Source organism: Malus domestica, chromosome 15, assembly GCF_042453785.1.
Source record: "Malus domestica chromosome 15, GDT2T_hap1".
In the NCBI taxonomy this organism is placed as follows: domain Eukaryota; kingdom Viridiplantae; phylum Streptophyta; class Magnoliopsida; order Rosales; family Rosaceae; genus Malus; species Malus domestica.
This window is the reverse complement of record NC_091675.1, coordinates 53,992,197-54,009,713: the sequence shown is the minus strand read 5'-3', so window position 1 is coordinate 54,009,713 and position 17,517 is coordinate 53,992,197. Positions and strand designations below refer to the sequence as shown.

Here is a 17,517-nt window from a genome sequence, read left to right as displayed (position 1 = left end):
TAGGAATATCGCAATATCTTAGAGGTCCACAATATGACCTTAGTTGCGAAATCTTCGAATCGTTCCAAGACTCTTCTTACTTCACTACGCCACAAGTGAGACATGATTAGGAGTTCTTGTTGAGCATATTCGAAGTACTTGTTGTTTTTCACCCATCGTTGAGTCCCAACAACGATCCATGAAGACCATGTCGCATGTATTAACCCGACCAAGCCATGATACATTAACGAAGTCAGCACCAAGACATATTGTGTCTACATCAGCAAAACATCAGGAGATTGAAGTCATGCAAGCCGATCCTAGACAACCTTGCCGACCTCTACACGACATCACTGCCAAAGTCAATCTTCCAGAAATTTGTCTGAGGAATTGGTATGCCTAACTATCATATGCAATGCTTGTAGTTCTCATTTGGAAGTTCTATTAAACTTAGGGGGAGTATCCAGAAGTATACTCACTTGATTTTAATGTACTCTTTTTCCTTATGATTATGAGTATTTTTCCTACTGGACTTTTGCTACCTAACTAAATTTTAACAAGGCACCATAAAGCTCGTTTTCAACTAATCACTTTTGAATCAGACATGGTCCTCTACATCATAATTTTGCTCCGTTTCAAGAGTCAAGGTCTAAAATTGAAATTTTATTTCGATTTTATTGGTGGCGTGCATGGATAACTTTGTTTTGGTTGATCATATACAATGCACCTTTTGATTGAACATTAATCCAGTACCGTCATATAGGGGTTTTTCAAGTAACGCGGTATTCCCTATCCACTGCCAAAAGTGATGTAGAAGCCCGAAATTCAACATGGCTACTATTTTTCTCCATGTATGTCGGAATACAATAATGTAACATTCAGTTAAAAACCATCAAAGACATCTTCAAATAACCGAATTGAGTGAGGATTTACGAGTGGATATTAAAATGAGTGTTTAAACCCAGAAAACGAAAATAAAAAACAATTTAAGTATGTGAATGCCCCATAAACTACACGTTCTTATAAATTTTTGTGAAGAAACAAACTACCATACCAAATTTAATAATTAAGAGGGAGAAATATTACCGTGCAAAGGCAGGTGCTAGTACAAATCACACTATGGTAAAAAAAATTATCATTTTACGATTATTCTTCCCTATTATTTGCGTGATATTAATTTTTCTAAGATGGAAGTCTATTGTTCTTTCTAGGAAAAAAAAAATATTAATGACCTAGAAGCGAATAGACGTCAGAAGGTTCCTTGCTTACTTAGAAGCTGGAAAATCATGACCTGTATTGCACAAATAAGTCATCGAAATTTATCAACGTGATTCAAATATTTTCAAAATTTTAAATACTACTAAGCTTAGAAAATTAACACTTAAATTTTGCATCACATATTATTGTACTCAAAGTCTCGAACTCGACAATTAGGAGAAAATTTTGAGTGTGTCAAGAACCCGTCTAATACACCAACTGTCATAATATAAGTGATTGAAATTTCTTTTCAATTATCCAATAAATTGTATTGTGATATTTTATGTACTGGACCGCGTTCCTTGCACTTAAAAATCTATCGAAAACTTGACGTATATATTACTGTATTGTGCATATATTGATCGAAAAAAAATGATTATATTATGCATTCGGATACATAACTTTACGCATTTAAACGTGTGAGATAGCCCCTGAACATTGAAGATGTCAAAAGCTTGACCTAACAGGAAACTCCATGGATATACTACCTTCCAAGATAAGCAACAACTACGTTCTTATCATATCATATCATTTTCCATCAACCTAACTCTTACCATCTCTCTCTCTCTATATAAGTCCTATGACACTCCCCCTAATTAACCATCCCAACAATCAATATTCTAGCTATCCCTATACGCCAAGTCTCTCTCATCCAAATACACCAACAATTGATCTCAAGATCACCACAACTACAACCATATCGCTCCCTCTGCGCGGTCGTACAATTAATATATATATATACATACATATATATATACTTCTAAACCCTAGTGCAGCTAGGCTGTAGCTAGCAAACATGTCTCTTAGACCAAGAGCAACTTCCACCATCACCCCTGCCGCGCCACAACCAACCTCCACCTCCGATACAGAACCTGATGAAACCCCGAAAAGCCCCCAACCACCTAAACCCACCTTCTCCCAACGTGCCATCTCCCAAACCCTAACGAGCACAGCAAACCTAGCCAACCTCCTCCCCACAGGCACCCTCCTTGCTTTCCAACTCCTCATCCCAATCTTCACCGGCAACGGCTCTTGCGATGCCGCCACACGCCCCATGACCTTGATCCTCCTTCTCCTCCTCGCCCTCTCGTGCTTTCTCGCGTCCTTCACCGACAGCGTCAAGGCTTTGGACGGACAAGTCTACTACGGGTTGGCAACCACCAAGGGCCTGTTTGTGTTTGACTACCCGGATGCTTCGGGTTCGGGGCTGCCGGATTTGAGCAAGTACAAGATAAGATTCATTGATTTGGTTCATGCAGTTTTGTCTGTGTTTGTGTTTGGTGCTGTGGCTTTGAGGGACAAGAATGTTTTGGGGTGCTTTTATCCCACACCAGACCATCAGACTCAGGAGGTCTTGGACATTGGTCCAGTTGGTATAGGGCTCATTTGCAGCTTGCTCTTTGTGGTCTTCCCCACCAGGAGACACGGTATTGGATTCCCTCTTACGCCTGGCAAATAACTGGTTATCGAATTCTGAGAAATGTTATTTAGACACGCAAAATTGTCATTTTTGTCATACTTTTGCGTGTCTAAACAAAATTATTGAATTTGTTGTTTAATCATTTGTTCTCCTTTGACTTCCAAATGCCCTTTGGTTTTCCGTGTAGTTTAATATTCTTTGTTAATAAGTCTTAATTTATTGTAGTTAATTACCTGGAAGTGTAAGGATTAAGGAACATGTACAATTGTCCATTTTAGCAGATCAAGAATAAATTAATCACATGTGTAATTTGATTCCTTCAAGAATAGTGCGAGTGCTATTTTCTATTCAATATATGTGTGCATTTTCTAACTACTTCTATGTATAATATTCAGCAAACTTAACTCGAGTTTATAAACAGTGGTCATCTTTGAGTTGGTCAGAATATAAGTGGTCAACTTTTGAAAGTAAGTAAATTACCTCAGAGTAATGTTAAGTAGACTAATTTTTTAGATAAAATTTACAAATTCTAAAATGTGTCACTAATAGAAAATAAACATATTAATCAACACATAAGTAATAATTCAATAATCAACAATCACGTCATATAATTTACAAAGTTTAATCTAAATAGTTGATCTCCCTGAAATTGTGTGTAATCTCCAATTGTTATGTATTGACAATAAGGGTGAAACTGCATGACCAAGTCACTTAAAATAAACAATATTAATTCATCAATGTCGTGAGGACAAGTTTTGGCGTAATGAAAATGTTGCTCTTTTGTGATCGAAAGGTCACGAGTCCAAATCGTGGAAACAACCTCTTTGCAAAGCAAATGTAGAGTTGCATAAGATAGATGTTCCATCTCTCGACCCTAGCAAAACAGAGAGCTTTTGGCTTGGAATCGTCCTTTTTTAATTTGTTGATGCACAAAACCAGAGGGGTCTTGGAACAACGCAAATCCGACCGTGAATCTGCAAGAAAGTAAAGAATATAAGATGTATCGTGGTTCACCCCAATGTTTGGGCTACGTCTACACTAATGTTGATTGTATTTCTTTGTATGAATGTACGGATTACAAGCGTGAGGGGGAGTCCCCCAAAGAAAGAGAGAGTTTGAGAGAGCTTCTCTGTGAGGATAAGAGCTCTGAATATGAAAGCCTCTGTTTAGGGATGTGAGAGCCTCCTGATTGTGAGGGTGAGAAGTCATTTTTATAGACTAAGGGCTCATTCCCTTTTACATAGATCATGGGCTCAATGTCTGGAAGCCCAAGTAACGAGGCCCAATATAATATGGTACTAACAGTAGTCCCCTAAGTCTTCAGTCAAGAAAGTCTTTTGGTTGGAGACTTGAAATTCAGTCCATGTGTGGGCCAAAATAACTAGATGTTGTCTAGAATTGATACTCGATATGAGGCGGTGCTCAATGTGAAATGATGCTTAACTAGAAATAGCACATGTTGCGAGGCTGCTCGGCTTGTGGCTTATGTTGCCTTGGTTGGCTCGACTTGTGGCATTGAAGGTGAGGGAGTCCCTTTTATAGAATAAGGGCTTGCTTCTTAATATATAAATGATGGGCTAGAGTTGATGCTTGCGGCGAGGCGGTTGCTCAGTAGGCGGCGATGCTCTTTAATAATGGTGAGGAAGTCCCTTTTATAGAATAATGGTTCGTTCCTCAATACATAAATGATGGGCTAGAGTTGATGCTCTCTAATGAAGGTGAGGGAGTCCCTTTTATAAAATAAGGGTTCGCTCCTCAATACATGAATAATGGGTGCTCTCTAATGAAAGTGAGGGAGTCCCTTTTATAGAATAAGGGTTCGCTCCTCAGTACATAAATAATGGGCTAAGTCCCCCAAGTATTTTTCATGAAGCCTAGTTGCAGAAGCCCAATATATGGTCCATAGTGTAGTCCCCCAGTCAATAGAGTCTATTGGCTGGAGAATTCAGATTTAATCCATGTATGGGCCGAAGTGGCGGTTGTTCGGAGGCAGTCTTTGTGGACCATGCACTGAAGCTTTGTAGGTGAAGCTTTGAAAGTGAAGTTTTGAAGCTAGAGCTTTTGTAAATGAAGCTTTGAAGCTAGAGCTCTGTAAATGAAGCTTTCAAAGCTAATTGACATGAGTGATGCTTACGTATGATTTTTTTGGAGTATTGGACGTACTTTTGATTACCTGGTTAGTGATAATAGCGGCAGGCTGCCGAATAATTTTGGAGTACTGGACGTACTTTTGATCATCTGGTTTGTGATAATAGCGGCAGGCTGCCGAATAATTTTGGAGTACTGGACGTACTTTTGATCACCTAGTTGGTGATAATAGAGGGCCTGACTCTTTTGGGCATATGTGCCTTCGCCCTCCACATAACATTCCAGCCCACTATTTTGGGCTTGTCGACATTTTGCCTTTTTTTTTTTGGCATGCTGCCTTCTTTCTTTCTTTATGATTACCTTCTAGTAGGTTTATACAGATGTCTCCAAAAGATAAGAAAAGTAAATTACATCATTCAAAAAAAACTGTTGGGACTTGGCAATAGCAAGATTTCTCCCTTCACATCAACCTCAGCGGTCCAGCTGTTGGAGGAAACCTTCACGTGGAGGCAGGTTTGGTCAGCAGGCATGGTCTCTCATACTTTGATACTTTTGCATGTTCTTCGGGTGGGTTTTTCAAAATGGGAACATGCATGATGAAAGTGTGGGCATCTTCTTTGCCAGTTCATCAATTATGGGGTGGAGCAGTTGGAAATGATTTCCTTTGTTGCTTTTGCTTCCTGCTTTTTCTTTTGTTTCCCACTCCATTTCACTCATTTTAGTTGCAGTCTTCGCAGACTGAGCACGTGCTTTGAAGGTATCTTTTTTCGACCTTGCCTCTTGTATCTTACTTTCTAAAAGTCGTGTATTAGACATAAGATTATCAATAACAGCTTTTTGTTGATCAAGTTGAGATTTCAAAGTATTATCATTATCAGCAAAAGATTTACGCCTCTTCAGAGCCTCACGTGCAAGATCATCCTCTCCTTTTTGAAGAGCTAATTGTGATTTGCTGTACCAGTCCTCAGAAGCTTGTTCAGCAGCTTTGTACTTATTCTCCATCCGCTTTTGAGATGCCAACACTTGTGCTGTGGCCTGACGCATCTTTGTCAAGTCATCATTCATTTCAAGAACTGTTTGCTCTAAGATTTTCTTAGGATCTTCAAAGGTACTTATTAATGTATTTGCATATGACTTGACAACTCTAGCAAACCGGTCAAATAGATTCATACGAGCACCAAGAGCCTCACGTATTCCAAATTACCGAAGTCGCCAGCGGCAACCATCGACGTCGGAGCTCGGGCAGAGATTTGGGAAAGCTAGAGGTCTCTGGGACTCGGCGCCATTGTAAGGTACCAAGCCGACAGAAAGAAAGACATGAAGGTAAGATAAGTGGGTTGAGAAACATATGGTTTTTTTAAGCTTAAGACCTCCGCCGAGTCCACTGATATGCTGAGGCTTGAGAGTTGACGAACAAAGTGAAGCACCCAACATCTTTCCCTTCCCCGAATCTCTATCTCTGTGGCTTCAACGGTCAGCTGGTGGCGCAGTGCTGCAGAGATGATTGAAAGATCCATGGCTTCAACGATCAGCTGGTGGCGTAGTTGACGAACAAAGTCCGAGTCGCTGAGTTGTTTGGCGGGTGATGATACCTTTTTTGGATTGGCCCAGCGAAGAGAGGTCTCTAGATCTGAACGAAAGCCGCTAGCGGGCTGGAGAACGCTTTGTTGAGAGAGAAGAGTCTCGAATCGAGAAGATCCAATGTAGACATTATTACCATACGCTCGTGTGATTGTATCTCTCTCTCTTTACATAAATATATGTATATATTTTAGGGAAGTCCCTCTCTTTCTTTGTTTCTCTCGAATAGCTTGTTAGAGGTAGGATGAGACAAAGATTATGGTGAGGAGAGAATCCGCAAACATTCTCTCATACCTCTATGGCCGACGAACAATGTCGATAATCGCGACGGAGAGACGTAGGAGGGAGAGAGAGTGAGATGAGAGAAAATGAGAGGTTGTGGGTTTTCTGGGAAAGCTTTGGATTCTTGGGTTTTTTGCAGATCCACGGTGGAGGTTGTGGTGAGGAGACGAAAAAAATGACAGAGAACCGACATAGCTTTTCGTGTCGATTCCCACAGACAGCGCCAAATGTTGATGCACAAAACTGGATGGGTCTTGGAACAACGTAAATTCGACCGTGAATCTGCAAGAAAGTAAAGAACACAAGATGTATCGTGGTTCACCCCAATGTTTGGGCTACGTCCTCACTGATGTTGATTTTATTTCTTTGTATAAATGTATGGATTATAAGCGTGAGGGGGAGTCCCCCAGAGAGAGAGTTTGAGAGAGCTTCTCTGTGAGAATAAGAGCTCTAAATATGAGAGCCTCTGTTTGGGGATGTGAGAGCCTACTGATTGTGAGAGTGAGGAGTCATTTTTATAGACTAAGGGCTCATTCCCTTTTACATAGATCATGGGCTCAATGTCTGGAAGCCCTAGTAACGAGGCCCAATATAATATGGCACTAACATAATTCATCAATGTGGTATGTATCATTCTCTTCCTCTCTTTCTTCGAATTTCAAAAATGTGCCTACTTATAGAAAGAAAATCAAATTATATGGTCGACATGCTGTTAGTGATGAAATAATGATCTATACAAAGTGACGAGCTTGAAAATTTGATGATGAATGTTTATTAATTTTTCTTAATTATACTAACGTTTACTAATTTTCTTAATTATACTTCCTTCACTCTAATTTTAGCTCTAAGTATTCTACGAAGTTAATTTCTAGCCTAGTATTGATGTACGATAGCACTTTGATCAGCTTCATATCCAGTTTGATATATAAAGTCAAGTATACTTTGAAAAGAAAACTATTCATAATGTGTAGACAAACTAATAAATTGAATCATGGATCAAGGCTAGTTGTTTATGCAAAGCATCGTTGCTAGAGTTTGCACTTATATAAATATTCTTTTGTGTTGTGTTGCTTAGCCTATTTGTTCGGTTTGTTTCGGAGTTTTTGTGGTGCAAATGTGCAACCTAAGGAGAAGTCTTTACTTGCATACAGGTATATACCAGGCTACCAGCATCTATTTGTGGATTTAGAGAACCACAAAGACGAGCAATATAAGTTTGCTTTGTTTTTCAAAGTTCTGCCGGTCTTCAATTGTAGATCATAGTTTTGGACTAGGAATGAAACGTCGAAACTTTCATAAAAAAAATTTATGCAACACTAATCCATCATTTACATGCTGGACGCTAGCAGGTCGGTAAACAAAATTCTTCCTTAGGTTGGTTTTGGCCACTTCTCGCTCATTTCACCTCGCGGATGGTTGCATTATTGGCAGCAATGTCTGAACAAAGAAAGTTGAGGTTGATCATAAAACTAATTGGCAATATGTCAAGTAGCTTAATCTCTTATAAGTCCTTGCAAGGTTTCTTTTTTCACCAACATGAGATTCTTTAACCTTCACATCTTCACACGCCCTCTCACGTGTGACAATTATCAAGTCAAACAAGTGGACAACATATATTGGGTGACATGGAACACGTGCGGCTGTTAAGCTTCACATGTGAGCCAACTTGCTCTGTTACCATCAAGGTCTAAAATATCGATATTATCCCAATATTTCCATCGAAATTTCCGTGTTTTTGGACTACCGATATTTCCGATATCATCGATATTTTAGACCTTGATAGGAACTCTATGTAGTATTAAGTCACTCATGTATCTTACCATGCAATGTATAAAGTGTAAAATATTGTATTAATTTATTATATATAAATGATTATGGTGTGTTTAATATTCTTTCATTAATTACTACATATTTTCTACACTCACAATGTTTGCCAGCTCGTTATATAATCAACTTAAATCAGTTAAATCCATTATGTAACGCCCCACTCCCGAAATAGTTGTATATTTCGGAAAAAATAATTATGGTAGGCCCAACCTAAAAACATAGCTAATTTATTTTCTTCTCTTGGATCAATTTCCATCTTATATACTAATTCTCGAATATTTAAACACATTTATTTTATGGCTGCATCTAACGTCCTCGTTAGACTGCCTACGTACCCTCAATAGGGATCAAGCATTCCGTAGTTCAAAACTTCAAAATTTAAACCAAATCCGAAAATATTCCTTTAATTCAGCATATACCAAAATCGTAATAATATTCAAAACCACAGCAATCTTGATCTTGAAGACATAAGTTGAATGATGAAATTCACATAAAGGGCAATAGTCGACTTCCTGGCCGTGCACCGCCGCACCCGCCGCCGCGGTTGGCGGTCAGCCACCCCAACTCACCGGAAACTCAACTATTTCTAAAAATTACCAAAAATGACAGGAATGAAGATCTCAATACGTAGAGTAACTTTCATACCTGTGACCAAGGGAAATTTAACTTGGAAATGCTCCAATTTGCCTCGAATCCGCCGGGAACCCTAGAAATAGGTGTTCTTGATTCGACTCCATAGCAGCTCTGACGCCTCAAAACTTGTTTGGGCTTTATTCTTGGGTTCTTAAGGAACATATGGGTGGTGGAAATTGAGAGAGTTTGCTTCAGATTTGATGGATCGCACCAATGAACTCGTGCACCCCCCCCGTGGGGTTTTGCACATTTTCAGAGCCAATTTCTATTTAATTTGTGATAGAATCAGTCAAGGGGAGGTCATGGAACCTTTTTAAGATGGTTTGGTAGTATAATTTGTCGGAAAAACCGACGAAAAGCCACCGGAAGAGGTGGAGGAAACCGGGTCGGGTTGTTGACATAGAACCAGGTCGAAGGATCCGGTGTACTTCCTTCCCCTCCTTTCCCCTCCTTTCTCTCTTCTCTCATTGGTTACTCTTTCTCTCCCCCTTTTCTGATTGGCCCTTCTCTCCCTCCTTTCCCTCCTTTATCTTCCATCTCCACCACCTAACCTTTCTTACTTTTAATCTGGGCCACATACGTGGCCTTCCAGATTTGGCTCCAAATCTCTTGAGCATTCTAGAAATTATAAATTTACCATTTTATCCCTGACTTTAAACGTTAATAACTTCTTCGTTCTAACTCCGTTTCATGAACGGTTTGCGCCTACGTATTTGTGAGGTCGAGCTCTATTCAAAAATATAAATTTTGACCTCGAAAGGTCTACGTATTTTAAATAATTCCATTACAATTTTGTAAGAACGTGGGCAAATGAACCTATATATATTTGAATACAATACAAATAGCCAAAGGATGTTGAACCAATGAGGTTATATATGGGCATTTGTAATACAGTGTAATACACTTACATGATATGACACAAGGTTGTAAACGAGTTCATATGAATGGAGAATTATATACGAAGGGTTGTGAGTTGCCCACATTATATCTCCATAGGTAAATCCCCAAGTATACATGAGAGCAAATTGCTCTGTATAAATTCCAAAGGAAAATGTATCATGAAGTGTAGAAAACCCTTGAAGGATTCAAATTGCTTGAAGTAAGCCTCTGAAGGGTAAAACATAAAATATGTACTCAATACCAATGGATGATATAAATTGCCTTAGTGAGTACTATCATTATGATATTGTTGCAACATACTAAAATCTCTTGCAAGAGTCAATGACATTAAATTATAACTCTTGAAGAGTTGATGATATTAAATTGGGACTCCTGAAGAGTCTAGAAAAATTATAAAGTGTTGAAGGAATTATTGTCTCGAGCTGCAGATTGAACAATCTACCAACACGAATCCTATCCATGATATTTATGATATTAAAAGAACCATATGGATTGAAGATTATGAGTTGAATACTCATATGATGAAGACACTAAGAATAATCATTTATCTTCGTGAGGGTAAAGATAAATTAATATTTGGTCCAGAAGTACCACATCTTAGTGAAGTATATGCTTTATTGTATTTGGCACAATACATTGAATGAAATAAAGCTTATTTATTAATATCTCCAAGAAATTACAGATATATACATACACATGAGTTAAAACAAACAAACGGGATGGAGCTTTCACAAAGGTTGCTCATGTGAAGCCTCAGTACTCGGAAGTACCCCAGAAGGGGGAGGCACTGGAGATTGATCATGTGGCACCCCAGTACTTAGCAAAACACCAGAAGGGGAAGACATCAGTTGCTTTCGGAATCTAGCAACGAACCTCTGGTGATCACTTTGAATCCGACTTTCGGATTCCTGCAGTTGGACGAGCTTTCTTTTCATGCTCGTAGAGTAACTATTTGCAAGCACGTGTAACACCCTATTCTCGTGCTTGAGCCCTCTGATCTCTTGTTTAAGACTTGCCACATCCGCCATCAATGATTCAACTTGGCGAGTTTGAGCAAGTAGGCGTTGGCCCATATTGGACACAGAGCCAGCACACTGAACACTGAGAGCCAAGGAGTCTTGAACGGCCGACTCTTCAGACCGTTCTAAAAGGATCTTGTTATCCCTTGGAGTGAAAAGATTCCTAGCTACCACAGTAGCGGTTATGTTATTCTTCATCATAGAGTCCCCAACCGTAAGAGGACCATTAGAAGATAAGAAGGACGGGCGCCATATATTATCCTAACGCTGCTCGTCTGTATCACTCCTAAGACTCAAATCTAAGCAAATGTTAGATGGGCAAGTCATTTTTCAGAAATGATGAAGGAAAAACAGAGGTCAAATAAAATTTCAAAGGTGCAAGATAGGGGAAATTTCTACAAGCAGCAACTTTCTGAGCATACTCTTGAACACAATTGATGTCTCTATAAAAGAATAGGCAGCAGAGCCACTTGTTCAAAGATCGATGAGGCACCGCTCTCCGAATTTCAAAAGCCAGATTTTCCTGAATAAAATTCGTTGGCATTTTTCAGACGTAATCTCAGCTTTTCAGATATCGCGTGCAACTTTGTCAAAGATCTCTGACAAAGTTGAAAACGCGTAAATCTTACTGTTCTATTTACACCACAGTTGCTGACAAGAGTAAAAGCACAGCACCACCACTTGCTATTGAGAAATCTCTATATATGTCGACATCTGTTCTCCATAACAAGGCAGACCCGCAACACTGCAAGAATACCTAACTCTTCCTCATCTCCGAGAATGCATCTTCAACATAGCATCTCGAAATAATCAGTTTTCTTCCTCTCCGAGAATACCTCTTCAAACATGTCACACCAGAGCAAGATTATCACATATCTTCAGGGACCAGAGCAAGATTATCTCATATCATGCAATCTCCCTGTCCTTTCCTTTGTCCTTGTTCTTGCCTGCAAAGACAAGGATAAAGAAAGCAATATGTCGGAACCTCCACTCAAACTCCCGGTAAGGAACCGACTGCCTGGAACCTTTCCTGATTGCTTACCTAGTATTGCTCTCGAGTAGTCATCTTCAACGGTTGGAGCTGGGTCTCCAGTCACCAAGAAGTGATGAACCATCCAAATGCAAGGGTTGCACTCCACTCCGGCATCAGAGGGCAAATACTGCCGGAGAAGATGCCACACATGCATGGGGGAAAAGCAGGGAAAATACTACTTAAGCAAGGGGAGCAAGTAAGGAAAGTGAAAATGATACATTGAAGCATGTGGAGACAAGCGCAACAAACGCGTGCTGATTCATCCCTGACAAAACTGAAGACACTTGCCACATGAAGCTCCTCATGGTCCAATTTCATTCAAGATCAAGCCTCGAAGGCCCTTGAAGAAATCACAAGTCCGATTCAAGATCAAGTGTTCACTACTCTTGAATCAAATTCCGCTCCAGATAAAAGGAGTAAATTCAGACCTTTGGATCAAGTCTAGTAGAAGGTCCTCCAGCCCAGTTCAAGAAAAAGCCTGTGGAAAGTTAACAACAAGTAAAGCAACTCTTTCAGCAACTCTTCTTACTAAGAGACTAAAGCAGAACGATCAACGATCAACCTAAATGATTTGAAATCAGGGGGAGATACTCATCAGGGAGAGCATCCAAGACAGATCAAGATTTTAACGAGTCAATCGAAGACTTGTGGCCATCCAAGGGGGAGTGTTGTAAATATTATGTGGATGGTCCACATGAATAGTTTGTTACTATTTATGCACAGTATTTTCACTATTCATTTGTGGAAAATTTGTAAAGTGAATAGTGCTTTCTTTTGTTTATATAAAGGAAGAAGAGGAGATGAAGTGAGCTGAGTTCACGGGAAAGATGGGAATAAAAAGAAAGAGAGGAAGAGAGAGAAGGAAGAGGAAGAGAGAAAATAGTGGAAGATGAGAGGAGATAATAGAGAGAGTTATCTTTGTACTCCTATTATTTCAAATTATAATGAAAGCACCACTGCTGCCCCGAGGACGTACTCCAGTCACACTGACTGTAGAGGAACCTCGTAAATTTTGTGTCTTATTTCATTTATTCCACTGCACCCGCAGTCAATTTTACAACAATATATATATTCTTCTTCACTTATAAGTGAGAGGTTTTAAGTTCAAATCTTGTAAACGATAAGTTCGTAACCAATTATTCTTACCCATCCCTTAATGTAAACATATCATTACATATATAGCACCCTAAGGTTTATAGACCATAAATTCTCCTTAACAACCTTGGTTAAATAATTTAGGATAAAAATACCCTAAACGTGAAGGGAAAGGTGAAAGAGAAATTTTATGATTTTCATTTGACTGGTTGTTTATGAATGCCTCATTGTCCTCTTGTTTTCCAGGATGAAGGGCATAAGGATATTTGTTGATGATCCTGCAAAAGCACAATACATGTAAATACAAAAGTAAATTGATTAGGTATTAATTATTTTTATGGGTAAAAAAAGACTATTAACCTCTAAAAGACAAACAACATTTTTCACCCAAGATTTGGTTGTCATTTTTAAAATGGGCTATGAGGTTTGAATTTTTTTCATATTGGAGACCATGTCGTTTTCACATAAATAACCCCAATATAACCTTTAGGTTTGATTGATCATTTGGTTAACTGTTAAATGTTGACATGTTAGGTTTTGTCTACTTCCAAATCACACAAAGCCCTCATAGTTTATCAAATGATCAAATATACAAAAGTATTAAACCAGTGCAATCTGAGAAAATTGAAATGTATCAAGCCAATGATCCTTAAATGATGGGTGTATATTATGTTGACTTTTGTCCTCAATTTGTACCAATATGAGGAAAATTCTACAAATTAATTAACTCTATAATTTTTCTTTTGATACCCCTAGAAAGCCAATTTAATTTTTTTATTTAACCGAAAAAAAAAAAAAACCAAGGCTTTCTTGCTCCTCCAAGTTGACGCCAGCATGAGCTTTGGACTCCTTTCGGTTCGGATATAGCCTACTCTCTATCTTTTCTCTCCTTTCTAATCTGGAACACGGTTCGGTATATCATATGTCATAATATAAATAAATGGACACTAAAAGAAAATTTTATTTATACTTATATTATAACACATAATATATTAAGTTATGTACCGATAACTTTGAAAAATTTCTCGATCTTGATGAAGAGTTGGGGTCACAAGTGAGTGGGGAAGAAAAGGAGGGGAAAAGGGGAAGATGTGTTGCAAGTTTGAACGTGGACACAATTTGTTAATTGTAGAAAGTTAAGGAGAATTAAATTTATTAACATGTGTCAATTAAGGATAGAAGTCACATAGATACTACACACAAAATACGTAAACTCATGACGTATAAGAGATGAGAGAATACTCTTTACCTGCCACGACGCTTTTCAAGAAAACATTGCAGGGAATGTCTCCTTGCCATTGGAATCCCTGAAATAATTCAAGTGTAATAAACTAGTTTGTAAAATCTATGGAGAAGATGCACCCACAGGTTTTCATATTTGCAATATATACCAAAAAATTACAGGCAGCCCCATCTATAAATTAGCCCTTTTCTTTTTCCCGATAATAACTAGTGCGCTTAGTAAGGAAAGCAATTTTCACACGTTATTTTTAACTTTTCAAATACCAAATTTATCATCATTTTACGGTTTTACTTCATAAAGCTTAGGAGTACTTGATTAAACCTATGGCTTTTGTTCTCATAATGGCACAAATCATGTTTTTGAGCTTTGATTTTGTTTCTGAATCACATGTCAAAATAAATCCTAAAACTTTCAAACCCAAAAACCCTTGAAAAGCTTGAGCAAGAAACGAATTGGAGAATGAGAGGCAGAAAAATAAGGGAACTTAATTGAAAAATTTTGCCAAAAAAAACTTCCGTCACATGAGAAATTTAATAAAAATTTAATTATCTATAGGGGGGTATTTGAAATTTACAAAGTTTGAAAGCCAAATTACATATATGTTTACAGGGAAAATTGAAACACGACTTAAAGCCATACTACAACCATTTGCAACTTTGTAATGAAAGAAAACAAACCTGCTCTTAGTTTAGAAACTGATAATTGCGGTCTAAGAGGTGGTGGTGCCTTCTTTAACCTTTCTCGTATAAGAGGTTTGGACGATGAGTTTTCACTAGCAAGACACAGAATCTCTTTTGCCTACAATAGGTACGTACATTGTGAATATTATGAAATTGAAATGTATGAAGTGCTTGCGCATATATATATAACACATTTTGTCTACATGGATTGAGTATTAGAGTGATTTTTATTCTTGATTTACCGCATTAACTAATCACTGAGTATATGGATATTATTCCAATTCTTAACAACTCTTGTGCATATTATCATGCTTTTAGTAAATTTGACATGCGCAAAATGTATAAAATGGACATCATGTTTAAAGAGCGGCTCTTGGTGATAGTGGTTGTTGCTAAGCCGGCAGTGGCGGTGGTTGCAAGAGCGTAGGTGGTGACATGATGGTAGTTTAATAATCAATTTCTTATTTTTCCTCTTCCACATCTGTCGTTTTCTCCCTCTCCGGTATGTTCCTTATTAACTTTCATCTTATGCATCATATGCGTAATGCCCTAGTTTAATAGTCAATTACTATTCCCATTCAAAGTATGCAGGCCTATGCTTACTATGAAATATTTGAGAATTTGGAAGAAAAAAAAAAGATTAATTGAGGACACGAAATTAATATGGCAGTCAGAACTTGTATGGTCACCTTATCAGCAGGAATATCATCATAGACATGGACAATCCCATTGTAAAATATTGTAAGTTGCTCTGTTGTAGAAGTCTTGTTGGATTGATCACCACATCTTTACACATGTACATACACAACAAAAGTACAAGGATTAATTTTACATTTACAATCAACGTTCAATTGTATAATTTAGCAGACAACAAAAAATAAAGAGTAAAGATTTTGGTACTTGCTATATGGCTTGTTAGGAAGCACTTTTAAAAAGATTGAAAAAATGCTTTTAGAGAAAAAGTTTTTTATTTCTAAAAGCACTTAGAGTGTTTCTTGTATGTGCTTATTCTATGAAGCACTTCAAGTGTTTTCCAAAATACACTTACATTTTTATTAAAAATTGGTTATGGAAACATTTTCAGCAAAAATACTTTTCATTTCAAAAGCACTTACAAACGAGCCTATATATACTTAATATAACATAATTTAATGTACAAATTAAATGCACGAGTGCTTCAAAAGCTAAACCGAGAGTGTCAAAATCGCAACTCCAAGATAATACTCGTAGATAACGGTGACTATGTGGAGGAGAACATACCGCAACCCCGGAAGAAGCTTTCGCTCTAGCAAAGACAGCCGGTCTCCTCGAAAATCATTACTACCAAGAAGCATAGGTGGTACTGAAGGGCCGGGTGATGAATGCCTTTTGACAATTTCTGATTCAGATTCAGCTTCCGTGTTGGATTTACCAGTGCTATTACTATGACTTCTTGTAAAAAGATATTTTCTGAACAACCAAGACATATCATTCGATGGTTTTAAGCTGCTGTTTTCTTGCTGGCAGTCATTTGGGGTACTTGCACCTTTTTCACCATCAAAACCAGCAGCATTGGAAATTATTGCACGATTTTTCTTCTTCTGATCTTCGAAGAATTCTTGGATATCTGATGAGTTATTGTTTTCTGTCTTCATGAAGTAGTCCTTTGTTATCATTGGAGTGCTGCGGAAGCATGCAGTGAAACTGTAATACCTATATATGGCATTGAACTTTTACTTGTATAAAGGTTGAAAATTAAGAGGTAGTGTGTGTACCTGATCGAGCAAGTTTATGCTGGTTTCTCAATGTGCATATATATAACCTAGCTCAGACGATGGTGGAGATCTGTGAATATGTGGGTGTGTGTGTGTGTGTGTGTGTGTGTGTGTGTGTGTATATATATATATATATATATATAGAGAGAGAGAGAGAGAGAGAGAGAGAGAGAGAGAGAGAGAGAGAGAGAGAGAGAGGGTGATCGGGTGTTGATTGGGAGTAACGCCTGGGGAGTTTTGTTGGTAATTTACAAATGAAGCAGGTTAGGGTTTTCGATGCACACGAAATCAAATTGGAGTTGCTGCCAAATTTAAGTGCATGGCCTTTCCATGCTACTCAGACAGCTGCCACCGACACCAAAGTGATTATATTTTCATTGGTTTTTAGCGAAGTCCTTAAATAAGGTTGAAGTTTCGTTAACCTTAAAAATAACTGAGAGCATAGGAGGTGTAGCTAATTGTTTATAAATACATGTAAGGTTTTTTATTTTTTTGAGTTTTAATGAAAAAGGTTTCTCAAAATTTTTAATTAATTAAAAATCATCTACTAATTTTATTTAATAAAAATCGCTTAAACTTTAATAAAAAAAGTTCAAATTTTAATGAAAATGACAAAAATTTTATATAAAAAAAAGTCAACAAATAAAATAGTTCAAACTTTAATAAAGAGAGCTCAACTTTTAATGAAAATGATAAAATTTTACATAAAAAAAATCAACAAATACT

The 17,517-nt window shown here is 37.8% G+C and overlaps 3 protein-coding genes across 4 annotated transcripts; 1 reads left to right on the top strand and 2 right to left on the bottom strand.

Moving 5' to 3' along the window:
* The first annotated feature begins 1,601 nt into the window (after positions 1 to 1,601).
* LOC103431786 (protein DMP3-like) lies at positions 1,602 to 3,008 on the top strand. Its single transcript, XM_008369956.4, has one exon. It carries the CDS (start codon positions 2,033 to 2,035, stop codon positions 2,693 to 2,695), a length of 663 nt encoding a protein of 220 aa, XP_008368178.1. The 5' UTR covers positions 1,602 to 2,032; the 3' UTR covers positions 2,696 to 3,008.
* A 2,312-nt stretch (positions 3,009 to 5,320) lies between these two features.
* Positions 5,321 to 6,468, bottom strand: LOC103402483 (membrane-associated protein VIPP1, chloroplastic). The gene has a single exon (XM_029093569.2). The coding sequence runs from the start codon at positions 5,912 to 5,914 to the stop codon at positions 5,321 to 5,323; it is 594 nt and encodes a 197-aa protein (XP_028949402.1). The 5' UTR covers positions 5,915 to 6,468.
* A 6,676-nt stretch (positions 6,469 to 13,144) lies between these two features.
* On the bottom strand, positions 13,145 to 17,161 carry LOC103402412 (uncharacterized). 2 transcript variants are annotated; one of them, XM_008341161.4, is made up of 6 exons: positions 16,792 to 17,161; positions 16,298 to 16,699; positions 15,727 to 15,823; positions 15,035 to 15,155; positions 14,364 to 14,421; positions 13,145 to 13,392 (listed from the first exon to the last, which is right to left on the bottom strand). In XM_008341161.4, the coding sequence occupies exons 2-6, from the start codon at positions 16,690 to 16,692 to the stop codon at positions 13,233 to 13,235; spliced, it is 831 nt and encodes a 276-aa protein (XP_008339383.2). In that variant the 5' UTR covers positions 16,693 to 16,699; positions 16,792 to 17,161; the 3' UTR covers positions 13,145 to 13,232. The 2 variants fall into 2 exon arrangements, with proteins under 2 accessions (XP_008339383.2, XP_070670127.1); XM_070814026.1 differs by having other exon boundaries at positions 13,145 to 14,012; positions 16,792 to 17,075.
* Positions 17,162 to 17,517: the final 356 nt, after the last annotated feature.

Bases quoted from the DNA above. Each gene is read 5' to 3' on its own strand.
- LOC103431786 (XM_008369956.4), top strand. From the start codon at position 2,033: ATGTCTCTTAGACCAAGAGCAACTTCCACCATCACCCCTGCCGCGCCA.
- LOC103402483 (XM_029093569.2), bottom strand. From the start codon at position 5,914: ATGAATCTATTTGACCGGTTTGCTAGAGTTGTCAAGTCATATGCAAAT.
- LOC103402412 (XM_008341161.4), bottom strand. From the start codon at position 16,692: ATGATAACAAAGGACTACTTCATGAAGACAGAAAACAATAACTCATCA. The intron at 14,422-15,034 runs GTTTGTTTTCTT...GAATTATTTCAG, and splicing joins AGTTTCTAAACTAAGAGCAG to GGATTCCAATGGCAAGGAGA. The intron at 13,393-14,363 runs GTAAAGAGTATT...GTGCTTTTGCAG, and splicing joins CTTGAAAAGCGTCGTGGCAG to GATCATCAACAAATATCCTT.